Source organism: Pseudochaenichthys georgianus, chromosome 6 (genome assembly GCF_902827115.2).
Source record: "Pseudochaenichthys georgianus chromosome 6, fPseGeo1.2, whole genome shotgun sequence".
Taxonomy (NCBI): domain Eukaryota; kingdom Metazoa; phylum Chordata; class Actinopteri; order Perciformes; family Channichthyidae; genus Pseudochaenichthys; species Pseudochaenichthys georgianus.
This window is the reverse complement of record NC_047508.1, coordinates 10,357,181-10,374,674: the sequence shown is the minus strand read 5'-3', so window position 1 is coordinate 10,374,674 and position 17,494 is coordinate 10,357,181. Positions and strand designations below refer to the sequence as shown.

Below are 17,494 nucleotides of genomic sequence, written 5' to 3'. Positions count from 1 at the left end.
TATTGAGAACAAATATTATGTCGACAGTAAACAACGTTATTTAAAAAACCATGAACGCACGTGTTAGTGTCGCGAGCGCTACGCCTAGCCTTCCGAAACAGGTATTGTAAACAAGAAGACATGCTAATAGATTTTTAAGACCCATCTGTCTATCACATGCGTTAGCTAAGCTAGCTTAGTTATGTTTTCTGGTGGTTTGTGTGTTGATAATACTCACCGAGTTGAACAATACCTAATGCCCTCACAGTTATCTGTGTGTATTTTTCAGTCTCCGTGTATTAATACACTGATAGCTACTCGGTAGGTAGTTTATTGTCCACCGAACAAAAGCTAGCAGCAAACTCAGTAAACGCTTCAGCCGCAGACCACTGACGTCTAGTTAAGATGGGTTGCCATGTTTGGTTAATTTATCCTACAAAACGACCGCCCACAGGTAGATTATCCAGACATTTTAGATAATATACACCATAAAGAGATAAATGGTTCCCCGTATTGGTTTTGAAAATATTGATTATAATATTATTACTTTCGTCACACTTTTCAATCGCACATTGGATCATAACGTTTTGAAGCTAAGTATCAAACCTGGCAACCCACCGGGCCTCAAGATACATACCACTTTAACAGTCCAGCGTTCCCGGTCACGCTGTGGGTTTGCCGGCAGTGGGCGCTGTTCACTCTCAGGAAACTGGACTTTAAGAAGGACCCAGTAGAACTACATTATTTTGAACTCCTAATAAACATGTTAATTTCAGTTAGTATTGCGAAAAAAACATGTGTAGCCTACTCTCCACCATTAAAACGTGTTTGCGATTGACAGTATGGCAGTTCACATTTAGATCTGAAGCATTGAGAAATGTAAATGGCTATTATCACAAGAGGTTTATTTACAATAAAATACAACGGGACTCCAGAATCAGTTTCACAGTTGTCATTACCACTCAGCCTTATGTTCATTAGCTCTGATTAAACTGGGCAATCTTTATCAGAATCAGACACAGAAAATTGCTCCATCTGAGAAATACATAAATAAAATAGTTTTAAAAAATCTTAAAAGTGTTACAGCTGTTAAGGTGTAAGCCATCTGTGTTTTTCATTTTATTTCAACAAGCATTTTAGTTTGTATTATCAGTTGCATATGACTGTGTTATTGAATTAAATTTCAGTATATTTTGTTACATTTTAGATTCCTTATACTTTCCTTTTAAATCCATTTGCGATGTGACAAAAACAAAATCACCAGAAACAAGTGCAACTTTTAAAACTACATAAGGGACTCCAAGAAGTTACCTATATCTGTTTGACACAGAGCAACATTAAAATTATTTTTGATGCACAACATATTTCCAAAATTGACTTTGCTTTTTCCTCCATTTTGGTATCCACCAACTCCTGAGAAAGAGTTTGTCTTTACTCACTTACAAATAAACCTGTGACCTGTTGGACCAATCACAAAAAGGAGAATAGTATCAAAACACAAATAGTCAGGTTCGAGTGTTTTATTGGCACATACAACTCACCTTTAAAAAAAATAAAAAAGATAATGGTAGAAGAATCAAAGTGTTATCATTCATTTAGACACACAGTAACAAAAAACAACTGTTTTCAGATAACAGTGATGAGTTGGCTACTTCAATTAGGAGGACAGCATTTATATAAAATCACACAGATATATAAAAACATGAAAGTAAACACTTTTACAAATGTGCTGACATTCTGCTAATGAACTGATTTGGTTATTTGTTGTACATTTTATACAAAAGGCACTAACAATGTTGCTGCCTACGTGACCACAGAAATTCCTTTGAGTCCGAATTATTATTTTGTGACTTGTAACACGTGTTCAAAATGTTTACTTCACACAGACACCATTGATGAACCAACTAACAGAATATAGGCCACATCATCAGCAATACCTCACCCAAAACACCCGACAGAATGCTTTTGATATATAAAAAAAAGACACATTTTGGATGGAATATCTATCAAAATTAAGACAGTTAAAATTAAGAGTGTACCAGTTCCAATGTAAGCCTCACTTGCAGTCTATATAAACAATTTAGAGGTGAGACATCAGGGATAACATCAGTGGGACAGAAGAATATACGATCTTAAATCAATCTTTCATCGAGGAAAATTGAGAAATTACCGAACATCCCGGTAGAAAGAAAGAAAAATAGACAAATAAAAAGCAAAAAAACTGAGGTCAGCTGACATGGCTCGGTTAGGTTTCCAGTACGTGTTTAAAAAGTTCACAACAGCAACACGTGGTTATAATTGTGGGTAAATCACAGCAAAAATACTCCTGTAAAAGAGAAAAGACCACACTGTAGCAACTGGTTCACTCTGGGAGAGCTCTGAATGGACAACATATATAAAAAAACAGTTACAGGTCCGATTTAAGAAAGAAGGATGGACACATTTTAACTGGTAAGTTGCTTTTCAAAATAAAAGGAGTCAAAAAGATTCAATAACAATCATTACTTATTTGACAAAGTTTTAAGATTAAGATTTGAAGTAGACATCAGCTTGAGTGCACTTACAGGCGAAAGGAATTAAAGAAAACGTGCATGGTTGCATATGCTAGGTTCTGTAATTCATCTTTTGTTTATACCTCCAAAGCTCCTCGTTGTCCTTCAGTGGTTTCCTTCATTTTGGTCATACGTGTAGTTTTACACTGAGGACTGTTTTTCAGCCTGAGAGTTGCTGGTATACCTTATCACTGAACAACTAGTGGTTAGCCTCAGCTCACAAGCTTCTACATCGAACTTGGTAAGTCTCCTAAAAAAAAAATTGTGTCGCCCTATATTGTGTGCTGAATGGGAATCTAGCACTTAAAATGGCAGCTTAGAGTGAAAAACGCAATGTTTTCATTGTTCAAAAGACATTCACTTCGCTAAAGATGTTGGTAAAACAGAGGCTAGCTAGGAACGATGGCACGACTCAGGTTGGGTTTGCACAAGCGGTTTGTAAATCCATGAGTAACTTAACAAATGTCTAAGTTTGTAAAGACTTCGGTAACGTACGTATAAACAGGAGGTTACTATAGCATACTTCCAAAATATATGAAATATAATTGTAGGGTTTTTTACCGCAGTTTTATTTGGGGGGGGGCTTGGTTGTTTGTGGAGGGTTATGGTGAAAAAAACTACAGGCCACATTTTAAAGAGCAACGTTGGTAGGGTGTGTAGTATGGTCCAAGGAAGAACTCATTCCATGTTGGAGTGGATCCAAATCACAGGCCGAAAACATTACATAACCAATGTTTCACTTTGCATTAGCATTAGAACATTCTCAGGAAACTCCCCCACTTGGAACAACAACATAGAAACAGCGGGTTGTTTAAACATTCAGAGGAAAAAATACAATATCTTATTCGGAGCATCCATGCTCATGAACACACATGAAATTGGGAAAACGATTTCCCAACTCAGGCAGTTGCCACCATTGGCTTTAAAAAGACTGTTTCGGCGTTAGTAGCATTACTAGCTAATGCTAAACTAGCTTTAATTAATACTGTTTTTAGGGCATAACATTTATTATTATTTTCAGGAAATTCAATTTTAAGTCTTTCCACTTAAAAAGGATTTCTTAAAAGCATTTGTATTGCAAGCTGTCAGGTCACATAGCTCTCATCTCCTCATTCTGAACTGGTCTCATATTAGCAAGCTAACATTATGTTAGCTTTGTCAGTCGGTTTAGCTACAGTAGGAAACAAGTTGTAGTGCAGTTTGGCAACAGCTGTTCTTTTAGGGAAAATGTATTTGTGTTTTACAACTTGTTTTAATTTTGTTGCATTTATCTCCACTTAATAAAAATGTATCTTAAGGCCAAGCTAACATTGAACTTACAAAGAGCTGGTCCAACAAACAGCAGAGATGTTTACCTTCACAAAGACAGTGAATGATTAGAATACTGTTTTACAATACAAAGGGATCATACCAGGTACTTCATGGTTAAATCTAATGATCTGTAAATGTCATTGGGAGCGGGGCTGTGTGGCCTATTGTCTAATACAATACATTGAAGATTCAACACAAAACAGCTTCACAATCTTTTGACAGTTTTAGAACAATGATATCAACAAGGCAATAATGGCAAGAGTAGATAAGCTTAGACTAATAAAAAATACGCCTTCATTTTGACCTTCGAGGGTGTGGTTTGGTTGCAGTGTGCTTGCGTCACCCACATCTGTAGACAAGGTCTGTACAATAATAAATTCACAGCAATTTCCAATCAGGAATGACCGAGGGGAATCCCCTATTCTTCTTAGAAACGTCAGTAACCCAGAACTCTGTTCAACAGATCCTTTCAGAAAGTCATTATCCAGTGACCGTTTGAATGGAGACTAATAATCATGTCAACAATAATAAATAAATATGTAGAGACACAGGGATTGTAAGAAAAGCAAATAAGGAGTGGAAGGCACCATCCTTCCTGAGAAAAAAGTGAAGGAATGGATGGAGAGATAATGTAACCCTTGGAGTTCAAGACTTCTGTGGTTTGTCTTTTTCTGTCATTCGGAGACTCGCTGCGAGAGGAATTCTCAAATGGCAGCAGCTACTTTTCATCCATTTTTGTCTTTTTTTAAAGGTATAATTTGCAATTTTGGCCTCAAACACTGGCGGCAACTTCGAACGGTGTTGGTCATTTTGAAAATGTCAGTCATTGTAGTGCTGTTTCCCCTTAAAGTATAAGGTTGTGGTCCCAGTTTCAGCCATTGTACTGCTGCTGATAGCGGCGGTTCAGCTCCCGCAGCTCTTTCTCTCTCACCCGCCGGGCCTTGTTGGATTTGGTGGAGCGGCTGGAGCGGGTGGACTGCGACGACTTGGTGCTGTGGCAGCGCGACGACGCCCGCTTCAGGAGGTTCTGAGATATGGAGCGCTGGAGGTTCTTGTTGGAGGAGGAGGCGGCCATGCTGACCACCCAGGGGTGCTTGATGGCCTGGCCCGCTGTCAGCCGCTCGCTGGGGTCCACCATCAGGATCCGCTCCACAAAGTCTTTGGCCAGGTTGGACACATTGGGCCACGGCTGGAGAGGGACAGAGGTTAGAGTAAACTGTCAACAGGAGCACATTGGTTCCCTAACTTAGGTGAAGGCAACGAGGGAGAGCACATTTCTAGTTCTGGAAATATTAGTCCTATAAAAATACTCTGTTTTGAATCATTTGTGGTGGCCATGTTTTTTTTCATACTCAAAAGGTTCTGAAAACATAAATATCCAAATATTTTAGAAGTTCAAACATTTCAGAAGTTCAAATGCCAGGCATATGATGTTTACTTCCTCACTGAGGAGTTCATTGTCTGTGTTTGTTCACTATGAATAAAAAAAAAAATGAAACATTGAAAAATAGTGACTTTAAAAAAAAAAAAATTACAATCGATATCCTTTTCGAAAAATGAATCCAAAGAAAAACATTTTTAATTAAATTGCAATTTAAACAATACTATCCGAGTTAGAAAAAAAAGGTGATCAAGCTGGAACATAAGTTTCTGTCAACTCTTGGAACATTGAACCACAAAAAACTGATTTCACATTCCAGAAGATTGCGCTATACCGCAATTGATTAATAATTAATCCCTCATGTTTTTCACCTGCAGTATGGTCTTGCAGAATAAAATAACAATAATTGTAATATTGCAGTTGATCATATGTGGTCGGGAAGATATTACTGGTGACAAGAGTGTGGTAGAGACTAGCACTCAAGTGAATCCCTATATCAAGGATTTGAACTGTATAGCTCTTAAACAGTTCTCCGATCATGTATTATGTATATGTTGCTAAAAACTTCTGAGACACTTCACCCAAACAACACAAATTAAAACTACTATGAAACCAAAATAGAAGCCTTTCTGAAAAACTACAAACTACATTCAAGTTATCAAAAATCCTGTGATAACAAACTAAAACTTAACTAAAATGAAAAATAGCCTAATTGAAAGAAAGACAAATGTATGTTCTTGTGTTAGTCGGATACTGGACCATGATTGGCTTACAAACTAGATGTGATGTCAAAAGATCATACAGGGTAGACTCTGATTTAAATTAAGTATAGATAAATTATATAGAGTACAGATTAATGTAAAAACAGCCTGTACAAAATTAATCTGCAAAGTGAATTTACAATAAACAAAACCCTTTTTAGTTGAGGGGAGGGCGTTTAAAAAAGAAATGTGTAAGAAAGTAGTTTGTTGGCATCAATGCAGCTCTGTCCACCGGACAAAAGAGGGCAGCAGAGTGATGCACATGTGGGGACAGAACGTTAAGATCTGAACTGTAACGAGTTTAACATTTTATCCAAGCTAATATGATACAATTACTCTTCTTTTTCTTTTGATATTGTTTATATTGTCTGCTAATTTAATGTGACTCTGCTTGCTTGTTTGTGCATGTCTTGCTAGAACTTCACATTTTGAAAGGTCTAATGCAGGGGTCGGCGACCCCTGGCACGCCTGCCAGCATTGGAAGCAACAAGCTTCAGGTTCAATAACCCACTTTAGCTTCAATGACTGGAGAGAGGCGAGCTCTTCTTGGGAGGTCGTTGCATTTATTTAGCTGTTCTTCTGTTTCACAAAATACATCACAGACCTCTGTTTTTCTGCTTCCTCGTTTCACTTCCAGAAACATGCACACGTTCCCTCACTGTGGCTCTACCATCCACAAACACACATGCACAAGCCACACCCCTCTCTCTCTTACGAAGCGTCCACACTACAGCTTCAAAAATAGCTTGGAGCTGGGCGTGTCTGGAGCTTGGGGATTTTATTCAAGCAACACGACCAACAACCAATCACATGAATCGCCCGCCCCCGACATACAAAGCAAAAACCCCCGGGGATTTTATGCGAGCAATATATATATAAACTCCCCAAACAGGCGAAAACCTACCAGTTTCCCCCACTGTCTCTGCCACCTCCCTCCATGCCTGGTTCCTCCAGTTTGTATCCCGGTAGGTGAAGAGGGTCTGGTCATACAAAACCGGGTGATTCGCTACGGCGATAGTTAGTTTCTCCTCCGACTTTTTTTGAAATATAGAAATGAACGGCGGGATATCTCTCCCAGCTTAGACGCGGTTTGATTGGCTACGGCTTCAGCTGTCAGATTTTCGGAAACGGGATTTGATTGGCTGGCGCTGGCTACTCCGGCGACAGAAGTTGAACATTGTTCAACTTCTGTCGCCTGAGACGGACCGCTCTGCTACCCACAATTCAGTTCGGCGAAAAAGCGCGGCTACGTGACGTCACCCCATTGAAAGTGAATGGGCAGATTGGAGCTTTCGACGCTGTAGTGTGGACGGGCCGTTAAAGGGACAGCGATCTCATCTCACTCTGCGTGACCCTAATATTATAACATGTGTGTTCTAGAGAATCACAGAACGGACGATCGTCCTTATTATTATGCCGTTTAAACCAATTAAATGTGTTTGTTAAATTCGGCATCATGTAAGTTGCGCTGACAGGTCCACACACTGCTCCCCCGCAGCGAGGCTCCCCCCGCCCTCCTGCTGATAGTTCACGAGTGTCAAGCTCCTCAACCCCCCCCAGTTGATAATTCTCTATCGTTGGCACGCTGATAACAATTCTTTTTTTTTTTTAATGGAACTTCATATCAAAAAGGTTGCCGACCCCTGGTCTAATGTATCAGAAAATGTCCTTTGAAGCAAGTTTCCTCATAACTACTCTCAACGTTCTTTCCGAGAAGTGTTTAGCATGAGTGAACTAGTAATGAGTCAAACTCTACCCCCTACTTAGACAGGAATTTTGAATATCAACACTGCACACACACATTTTCAGTGTCCCAGTAGACAACTAACCCCCCTCCCCACAGCAGGTAAATCACCAGTGCTGGCTAAAGATACATGACACAACAAAAGCCTCCGACATACATTTCACCTCCACCTATTACAACGTCTAGGCTGCGATTATCTCTGGACTGTAGCTGTAAATGTGGACATTATTTATCGCAGTTGTAAAGACATGTTCCCAAGCATTTATGTCTGCTGTAGCTCCAGCTCTCGTTTACCCTTTCTTCAACTAGTTCTCTGCAATACAGAGTAACACAATACAAGTTGTTGTGTGTTGTAGTGCACAGACGAGGGGCCTGTACTACGAAGCTGGTTCAACCTAACCTGGATATGTTTGAGTTAGCCTGTTGGCCTAATCCAAAACATGCGCGCTCTCGATAAACGGTACTACAACGCTGGTTATCAAGTGGATCGCTCAAGCCAGCCGTGTCCTATCTAGTTAGGTGCGCGTTCACATGAAAGGGGTGGTATTTGGAGCATTCGACCAATCACAAACATGGAGAAGCGCACTGACAGCGCAGCGTCATACTTCCTGAATGAAAAGTCAACTATAATATTAGACATATGAAGAAGTTAAACTTTAAACATCCATGCCTTAAACACTTTATCCAGGATAAAAGCCTCAGAGCTGCACCTGCAAGGTGAATACAGCTGGCAAAAGAAAAAGTGTTTGAATGCGTACATTAACAGGTTTATGATATCACTGCCCCGTCTAAGACACGATCTGACTTTAATTATATTTGTCTCGAGTGTTTCGTCAACTTAATGTGTTGCTTAAAATAATACTTCTGCATACAGTATGTGACACAGTGAGTGTTGCACGGCCAGGTACGGCTCAGCTGACTCAGATAAGGAGATATATGATACCTTATGAAGTGATATGCCGCCAACTGTACTTAACGTTACTCTGATCCGGTTACTTATGTTGTGGCCGATATTTAAGTAAGCTTTCTTAACGCTAATGTTATAATAGTCAGATTGCTCTGAAGATGGAGGTGATATTCTATTAATGTTCACATTCACACAGTCGGTGATTTTTGCCAGCTGTCTTTCCTGCAACGGCAGTTTTTCTGTATTTCCTTTCTCCTGTAATATGACTTGATCGCTTTAAACTCCGCACACTGAGCTCTGATTGGTCAGAAGGCGGTGCTTTCACTGAGTTGAGCTCTTAGCCTGCAACCTAACCTGGTCCCGACCAGGTTAGCCGCTAAGCATAAGTTACCATGGAGATCCAGCCTGCTAAAAAGAGAACCAGCTTCGTAGGACCGGAAAGCCGGAGTTTTCCCTGAATTTAGCCGGCTAAGCGAAAATCCTGCTTCGTAGTATACCCCCCTGGTAGTGCATTACGTGCAATAAAATAAGTCACATCAATACAGCATCCAACGACAGTATTTAAATCATTGGGATTTATGAATTCTGTAGTAGTACATTATTACGCCCATCCTAATCGCAAGGATACAAGCATTTCGCTGCAAATAGTGTTTAAAAAAGTATGTGTGTATGTCAAAAACAATTGTACCTCTGAGTCACAAACCCACAAAGAATGATCACCCAAGTCTGCAGTTTCCCTCAGTTTTACATAGCGCTGGTTAAAGAGGCTCTAATCTGCTCATTTTCAGGTTCATATTTGTATTTAGTGTCTCTACTGGGACATGTTAACATACTTTAATGTTCAAAAAGCTCTTTAGTTTTCTCATACTGCCTGTGCTGCAGCACCTCTTTTCACCCTCTGTCTGAAACCAGAGCCCAGTCTGCTCTCATTGGTTAGCTGGCTAGCTCTGTTGTGAATGGTCAACGGATTAGAGATGTCCCACAAACAATGTGTTGGAGCGCTAAGCTATCAAAGCAACAGTGTTACAACACAGAGATATCATTATGTTATGGAAGTAAACAAAGGAGTCCAAAGGAGTGCGTTTCCCTCTGGAGGGAACTTTGGGATTTTAGCCTTTGCAGACCATTTACATGCACAAAAATCTATATATCACACTACACTACATTAAATATATCATTATTATATCGATAATATGATACGAGACGAAATAACATCCAAGATTTTTTAATATCTATATCATATGTTGTCTTTACCTGGTTATAAAAGCTTCACTACAGTAAAGTGAGGTAACTTTTTGAACTCACCAGTAGAGATGTCCCGATCCGATCACGTGATCGGGGATCGGAGCCGATCACGTGATTTTCAAAAAATCGGGGATCGGGAGAAAAAAAATCGGGGATCGGGATTTTTTTTTTATATAATTTTTCTTTTTATTTAATGTTACAAAACAAATATGACCATGTTCACGTCTTAAAGTCATCCTGAGGACTTAGTTTTGGTTTAAAATTACACAACATCATGTATGTGTTGCTTTCTTTGGGCTTGTTTTCATAGACCTGGTTGCTTATTTCTCTGAAATCTGGCAACAGAGTGGGCGCAGTGTCTAATAGTAGCAGTAAGCTAACGAGAGGCTACGTTCAGCTGGTGACTCGGGAGTCGGGACAGAGAAAATGTCAGGAGTTTGGAAGTATTATAAAATTGAAAGCGAAGGCAGTGTAACAGCCAGATGCAATGTTTGCAAGGCAGAGGTTCCGCGTGGTGGAAAGAACAGAGCTACGTTCAACACGACCAATCTAATACGCTACCTGAGAAACAAACACCAACAACAACACGGCGAGTACACAGCGGCCACTCAGGTAACGGCACTGAAACAACCAACACTTTCAGAGACTGCCCCAGAACAGTAAAAAGGCCAACACAATAACAGCCAAGATAGCTGAATTCATCGCGTTGGATGGCCAGCCGTTATCTGTTACCTTTTTTTTCTCTTAATGCATTGCATAAAGATCGGATCGGGAAAAATCGGTATCGGCAGATTGTCAAAATCAAATGATCGGAATCGGATCGGGAGCAAAAAAAGGTGATCGGGACATCCCTACTCACCAGTCTTCTAGCTGATTAGTGCGAATGCTGTTTACAGCATTCCACTATAGTGCTTCAAATCTTTATTAGTGCGAATGCTGTTTACAGCATTCCACTATAGTACTTCAAAACTTTATTCTTCCCCTTAAACTTAAACTTATTTCAGCCAATACTTTGCCACTCCATAACTTCAGCTTATTTTCAGCTACAGAAACCATTCAAATATTAAACTATTCAGCCTGTTCAGGAATCGATGGGAAACCTTCAACTTTTTCAAAATATTTCATACTTTTTGAAATATTCAGCTTTTTAAACTCTTTTTTTTTTTACATTGAAGTCAATGGGAAGAGCCTTCAAATCAGCCAATACTTTAGCTCTCCATAACTTCAGCTTACTTTCAGCTACAGAAACCATTCAAATATTAAACAGTATTCAGCCTTTTCAGCAATTGATAAGAAACCTTCAACTTTTTCAAAAATATTTCATACTTTTTGAAATATTCAGCTTTTTAAACTATTTTTTTAACATTGAAGTCAATGGGAGATGCCTTCAAATCCTGTTATCCTACACTTTGCGCCAAATGCATCTCCTTCCACATAATTTCAGCCAGACCCTTCATTCCAACTTTCAAATGACCACAAGACCTTCAGCTATTCAAACTTGACTTTTACTTTTGATATCTTTTAAACATTCTGAGATATTGAATTTAGTTTGGAGCTTGGTAGAGAGGCATTTTTGAGATTTTTACATTAGAGTGGATGGAGCAGCTCGTTAACTCTAGCTCGTAAACTTGCCATACTTCCCAAACCCTACACTCCTACACATATTTTTTCATGGAAAACGTAGGAAAACCTCTCCTAGGTTGGAAAATAAAAATAAAATAAGAAAAAATATTAGACAAAATGCCTCTTGAGGGCATGAAGTGACAAAAACGTTCAACATTCCTCCATTGAAGCCCATTGCAATTTCAGGCAGATATTTCCTCACGGTAGCAGCCGCACACCTTTAGTTAAACTGCCAACAAGGCCACATTATTAACCCGAAACTACACAAAAATTACACTTCAGATACTCAACTTCGTTGACATGCTTCACGTTTTGATATTTCACAGATATCTGTTACGGTTCTTCCACAAAACGTTCACATGTAAGAGGTTTATCTCTCGTTCAGAACAATGGAAACCTGTGATCTCTACAGAGCTCGTTAGCTCAACTATAAACACCTGTGTAATGGAACACGATGATGTCATCACTCCAACTGACATGCAGCAGACTTCAACAGTCCAGCTGTGAAGACATTTTCGGGACAGTCTTGAGATTTCTTCAAATGCCGTTGCCATGGCAACACAATGCTCGCCTTGATACACGGTTTTCTCATAGCTTCAGTGAAAATACTCCAAACAGCCCAGAACTTCACAGGTTTGATAACGATGCAGCCATAAATGCATCTAAGCGTAGTATGGGGTGTCATCAAATGTCGTTGCCATGGCGACAGACCACTCGCCATGAAACACGATGAGGCTGTAAATCCAATCGACACTGTCCAATCGTCCCCCAATCTTCACTTGTATATCACCGGTCCATGCCTCAAGAGCTATACGTCAAATCTGAGATCTCACCATATGCCGTTTCCATGGAAACGCATCCCTCGCCATAAAATATGATGTCACTATAATAGTGCTGTAGCGACGCGTCGACAACGTCGACTTCAAAATATCGTCTACGACATATTTCCGCGTCGACGCGTCGCTACACACACGTGGGTCACCCACAGCAACAAGCAGTTCTAGCTGTGGTGGCTACCATTAGCAGCTAGCATTTGCTCTCCGATTTTTACATTAAAATGGAATTATGGATTATAAATTCAATAATTTTTTTATACATAGACGTTAAAAACCTATGGATTAACCGATTCAGCCGCGTTTTTTCTCATTTTAATGCCATTGAACACGTCTTTTGATCAGATTGACAGCTACGGTGGTGAGACGATCTCCCGAGAAGCTCTGTAAAGGTACGTGTTGTGATGACTGTATTTGCTTCCCCTGTCGCGAGTCCGGATCACTCAGTGATGATACTATATACCTACATAATCTGTGGAGTCTCAGCTTTAATCAGATATCTTGTATGTGCAGCTACGATAAGTAATAAGGGTACTTTTATCTTGAGTTCTGTGCCAATGTCCGTTAGCATTTTTCGCTCAGGGGTCATTTAGATGCTTCTTATGAGACTTGTGTTTTGTTTTGGTAAACATGGTTTGTATCGTCAGTTAGCTGAGATTATTTCCGTAAATCTGGTATAACACATTAATAGGTTCTTAAATATTAAGATCCCCTGAGACACAGTATCGTGAAAAAAAAAAGTTTTACATTACGTTTTTTTTACATTACGTTTTTTATGAATTGAACAACAGAAAAACAATCGTTAGATTAGTCGACTAATCGATCAAATAATCACCCGATTAATCGTTTTCAAAATAATCGTTTCCCCCCAGCACTACACTATAACTCCTATGCAAATGTTCAAAGAGTGCTCAAACTTCACATGTGTGCCAACAGTCCAGCCGTGAAGACATCTCCAGGACAGTTTTGAAATTTCTTCAAATGCCGTTGCCATGGCAACACAATGCTCACCATGAAACACGGTTTTCTCATAACTTCAGTGAAAATACTCGAAATGGCCCAAAACTTCACAGGTTTGGTAACAATGCAGCCATCAACACATCTAAGAGTATTATGGGATGTCATCAGATGCCGTTGCCATGGCGACAGATCATTCACCATCAAGTTAGTTCAAAAGTTTGCAGTTCAAATATTCTTCTGCTTTCCAAAGCCTTTTTACATTCCTTCAAATCCACTTTTCCTTCACTTTGCGCCAAATGCATCTCCTTCCACATAATTTCAGCCAGACACTTCATTCCAACTTTCAAATGATCACAATATCTTCAGCTATAAAACTTGTATACAATAATTTTGATATCTTTTAAACTTTTTGAGATATTGGAATTAGTTTGGAGCTTAGCAGAGAGGCCTTTTTCAGATTTGATGGAGCAGCTCGTTGTGTTGTTGATGGTGTTTGTTTCAGGTGGCGTATTAGATTGGTCGTGTTGAACGTAGCTCTGTTCTTTCCACCACGCAGAACCTCTGCCTTGCAAACATTGCATCTGGCTGTTACACTGCCTTCGCTTTCAATTTTATAATACTTCCAAACTCCTGACATTTTCTCCGTCCCGACTCTCGAGTCACCAGCTGAACGTACTACTATTAGACACTGCGCCCACTCTGTTGCCAGATTTCAGAGAAATAAGCAACCAGGTCTATGAAAACAAGCCCAAAGAACGCAACACATACATGATGCTGTGTAATTTTAAACCAAAACTAAGTCCTCAGGATGACTTTAAGACGTGAACATGGTCATTTTTGTTTTGTAACATTAAATAAAAAAAAAATATTTTATAAAAAGAAAATCCCGATCCCCGATTTTTTTTCTCCTGATTCCGATCTTTTGAAAATCATGTGATCGGCTCCGATCCCTGATCGGATCGGGACATCTCTAATCAGAGCTCACACACACACACACACACACACACACACACACACACACACACACACACACACACACACACACACACACACACACACACACACACACACACACACACACACACACACACACACACACACACACACACACACACACACACACACACACACACACACACACACACACACACACACACACACACACACACACACACACACACACACACACACACACACACACACACACACACACACACACACACACACACACACACACACACACACACACACACACACACACACACACACACAATTATTAATATTCACAATATTTGACTTTCGTCATATCACCCAGCCTTATAGTTTTACTGAGTATTTTAGCATCATTCAACTAATTGTTTTGGTTTTTAGACTGCAACGGTTTTGTTAAGGTTCAGGCTCTCATAGCTGCTTTTTCGGCCACAACAAGCAACGTTGTTCAGGTAAAAATGCCTAAAAAGTCCACTATACACTACTTCCTTGGAACTGAACAGCAGACAGACAAAGCTAAAAGAAGATTGAGTTGGCAGAAACACGACTTATTTCCAATACTTAAGTTGCTGCTTCTCACCTCGATGTGTGAATAGGCTAGTTTGCCATGAAAACATAGAAGGTAAAAAATGTGTGTGTCCTTGCGAGCTGCAACACAGCAAGCATAACATCAGCCCACAAACGTTATATCAGAGCATCATTTCAAATGTTCTCCCCTCTCATTTTACAAACAAAACTGCCAAAAATAATGGAAATATAAATGTTTAGGCCCAGTCTGTACTCATTTTGACAGAGAATAAAGCTTCCTGTCATTGCTCTCATGATAAATATTCCTTAATTTTGATTTTGTATGAACATTTAGGCTAGAAAAAAACATCTACTCAAGAACTCATAAGTATAATGGTGGATTCCAATGAAAAGTTATTGCTTTCTCACAAATTATAAGAAATACTTGCTCCAAATACCTGCTACTCATCTAGCTATTTTCAAACATCAGCAAAAACAGGCTCCCTGGAGTGATGTCAATTATTACATTTGTCAGATCGGACTTTATCTCAGCTGTCAGATACAAGAGAAGTTCAAATCTGGACGCATTCCAAGAAAACAAATGATCCAACTGCTCCTCGTTAAATATTACAAAACTGATCAGCTTTTATTTGCGCTGGAGTGCCTGTATGTGGGGCAACCATTAACCGAGGGCCCCGTTTGTAAAGCTCACTGGCAACATAAACATCCCACGCTAAGAAACAAAGGAATGGACTACTCAGCATTCTCCCGACTAGATACACAGATAGAGCATAAATTATTATGCACACGTAATTAGAGTGAGGCAATATTGACTAGGAGAGGAGGATACAAATGTGTATGGAAAGGTAAAAGGTACACCAGATAGAAATCGGTGTGAGCTGTGAGATGATTAGTGAGGAGCGAAGTTGCGTGTGGGAAAAAGTGTGTTTGAACCATTTCACCTCACAAAAAAAAACTGAACTTCCCAGAAAAACTGTTGACAAAGCCTCATGCGGTGTGGGGAATGTATTCCAAATGTGTGTGAAGTCTGCTGTGGTGTGTGAGAAAAGATAGAGAAAGAGTGTAAGGGGCTCGTCACCTCTCCAGAGAAGCTGTACTTCCCCTTGAGGATCTGCCGGTACAGCCTCATGCGGTTGTCGTCCTCGAAGGGCATGGTTCCGCTCAGCAGGATGTACGAGATCACCCCCAGCGCCCACATGTCTACGGCGTTCGTATAGGGCTTCCTCACCAGGATCTCAGGGGCGATGTACTCTGGCGTGCCGCAGGTGGTCTTCATCAGACACTCGTCCCCCTTCTTCCTGCTGCTGGCCAGACCGAAGTCGGTGATGATGATCTTGGAATCGGCTCCGGGGTGGTAGTAGAGCAGGTTCTCCGGCTTCAGGTCTCGGTGAGTGATCCCCAAAGTGTGGAGGTACTTGACGCCTTCCAGAACCATCTGCAGCACCCGCGTGGCGTCACGTTCTGTGAAGGAGCCACGTGCGATGATGCGGTCGAATAGCTCCCCACCGGTGGCCAACTCCATGACCATGTACACACGTTCTGCCGTCTCAAACACCTCCATTAGCTGGATGATATTAGTATGACGGACGCGGCGCAGGACACACAGCTCTGACTCGCACACCTCCCTCCCCTCCCGGTAGCGGGTCTCAATCATCTTGATGGCGTATGGCTGCCGCGTGCTTTTGTGCTCCACGCGAACGACCCGGCTAAAACTCCCGCGGCCTATCAGAGCTTTGATGTCGTACTTGGCCGTGACCCTGGGGTCGAATTTGGCTCTGTATTTTGCCACCTTCTTCCGCTGAGGGTCCGACAGATCGGACGGGTCCTTAGGGGGTTGGGCGGAAGCCGTGGGAGTTGCAGCTTGGGCCTGGGCCTGATATGGGGAGGTGGGGTCAGCCTTGTCCCCGCCCCCTCCACCGGCCCCGCCCATCTTGCTCCTAGTGCCATCCCCTCGTATGAAGTGCTTATAGATATCTGTCTGAAGAGGTTGGGGAGGATCAACCTGAAACATTAAGGAAGACAGTTTATCACAGATGAATTACAAACCAGAGGTGAACACATACCGTGTTAGATTTTTGTTGAGCAAGAAGGAAAACATTGGAGAGATAGTAAGTTTGACACACAAATAGAACCATAAGCCTTATTTCCACTGCAAAATGTAGCTTGAAAATCTCTGACTAGTCACAGGTCTAAAGTCTTTGAAATCCACCTTGGATAGTACCAGGTTCTATCAGCATCTTTTGCTAATGGGACACTGAAAAAGACTGAGTCAAGTCGAGTAGAGTCCTTGCCATGCCACATTATGCAGTGGAATGCAGCAGAGGTATATAGATAGTTTAGCCCAATCGAAACTGGATTTCTGAGGTTGATACAGATGTTGATATTTGGGAGTTCAAAAAGAACAACATATTGGCTTACAGTAATTATATATGACATTAACATATAACATCAAACAAAAAACTTTACAACAAACCTTAACATATGTTGTTGTTTTTTTGTGTGTGACCAAGATACTGAGCTCGGTCCAGTTCTACTCTTAATTATTTAGTTAAACATGTTCTAGCTAAAGCTTTTAAAAACATTTGCTTTGTTTTGTGTTTTATGAAACTCCAAATGTAATTTGAAAAACTTTTCTGACATAAAAAAATTGATGCAAGGGATAATCACAGCTCTTATAAGT

The 17,494-nt window shown here is 40.5% G+C and overlaps 1 protein-coding gene across 2 annotated transcripts in view; it reads right to left on the bottom strand.

Moving 5' to 3' along the window:
• Positions 1-3,462: 3,462 nt before the first annotated feature.
• Positions 3,463-17,494, bottom strand: part of pskh1 (protein serine kinase H1) — a 15,815-nt gene continuing 1,783 nt past the window's right edge. For both annotated transcript variants that reach the window (XM_034085761.2, XM_034085763.2), the window contains exons 3-4: positions 15,893-16,816; positions 3,463-5,031 (exon numbers count right to left, since the gene is read on the bottom strand). In XM_034085761.2, coding sequence (XP_033941652.1) covers positions 4,714-5,031; positions 15,893-16,816 — 1,242 coding nt within the window. In that variant the 3' untranslated portion in view covers positions 3,463-4,713. The remainder of the gene's footprint in view (positions 5,032-15,892; positions 16,817-17,494) is intronic.